Here is a 1,060-nt window from a genome sequence, read left to right as displayed (position 1 = left end):
GAGGGGACTCGGTCTGCTCAGGGCAGCACCGTCATGGAGGGTAACAGCCCCACACAGCCGAGATACTCGCTGAGGCTCAGCCAACGTATCAATTAAAAGACAAGGGAAAATGCTTAACGCTTCGATAGCCCCGTGTTTAGATAGACATGGCTCAAGAGGCTCATTCATCTCTTCTCGTTCTGCCCAGCCGGCCGTTCAGGGGCAGACAGACAGACCCGCCGGAGCTTCCCGTGCTGCTGCCGGCACTGCATCAAAATGCCAAGTGCTCCACCGCCTGCCCTGACATTTACAGAGCAGCTCCCGGGGGAGCCAGGGAGGGGTGCCGCCATGAAACATTGATCAGAGTTATTATAAAGTACTTGATCAACATTACAGCAGCAGCATATTATCGCGCTGACTCGTCAGAGGGGAATCGTCACCAAGAGCACCCCAGGGTGCTGCTCCAGCCCTGGAGCTGGGCCAGAGGAGGACTGAGCCAGGACCAAGGTGGGGGGACACACAAGCCCCTTCCTATGCCCTGAGTTGCCGGAGGTCCCCATCTCACCTGCACGGTGGAGACGAACTGGATGGTGCTGACGAGCGCGAGGGAGGTGCCCGCTGCGAAGTTGAAGCGAATGGTCTCGAGGAAATGGGACGCATCGATCTTTATGTCCACGAACACGTAGAGCATCTTCAGTCCCCGTGTGGCATCAATGGGAACTGGTGAGAGGAAGAGAGAGGGTGTGAGCATGGGGGCACACCTGGCGTTGCGGTGAGCCCCCAGCCAGGGGATAAAGCACGTTGGTGGGGCTCCCTGTGCCCCAACCAGTGTGGGCAGGCCAGGGTGGGCCGGCACCCTGGGCAGAGGGTGCGGTGGGGCGCCACAGAGAGCACCCGTTCATTTCTCTTTGGATAATGGCAGCCTGGGGAATCAATGAACACAAATCTAATTACCCCCGGTGCTAAGAAGCCTGTGTCACCACGATTAAGTGAATAATTAAAGTACACAGAGTCCACATCGATCCACAGCTCCGCGTTCACTTCCCATTTTGGCGCTCTTCACCTGATCACAATTAAGTGC

General features: G+C 57.2%; 1 protein-coding gene across 1 annotated transcript in view; it reads right to left on the bottom strand.

The window, feature by feature from the left end:
* Positions 1-699, bottom strand: part of DPH1 (diphthamide biosynthesis 1) — a gene marked incomplete at both ends in the record, with an annotated part of 3,165 nt that extends 2,466 nt beyond the window's left edge. The window contains 2 exons of the mRNA XM_009870629.1: positions 374-393; positions 545-699. Coding sequence (XP_009868931.1) covers positions 374-393; positions 545-699 — 175 coding nt within the window. The remainder of the gene's footprint in view (positions 1-373; positions 394-544) is intronic.
* Positions 700-1,060: the final 361 nt, after the last annotated feature.

This window comes from Apaloderma vittatum, unplaced genomic scaffold (assembly GCF_000703405.1).
Source record: "Apaloderma vittatum isolate BGI_N311 unplaced genomic scaffold, ASM70340v1 scaffold35465, whole genome shotgun sequence".
Classification (NCBI taxonomy): domain Eukaryota; kingdom Metazoa; phylum Chordata; class Aves; order Trogoniformes; family Trogonidae; genus Apaloderma; species Apaloderma vittatum.
The sequence above is the reverse complement of the archived record's forward strand: the minus strand, read 5'-3'. Positions and strand labels throughout refer to the sequence as shown.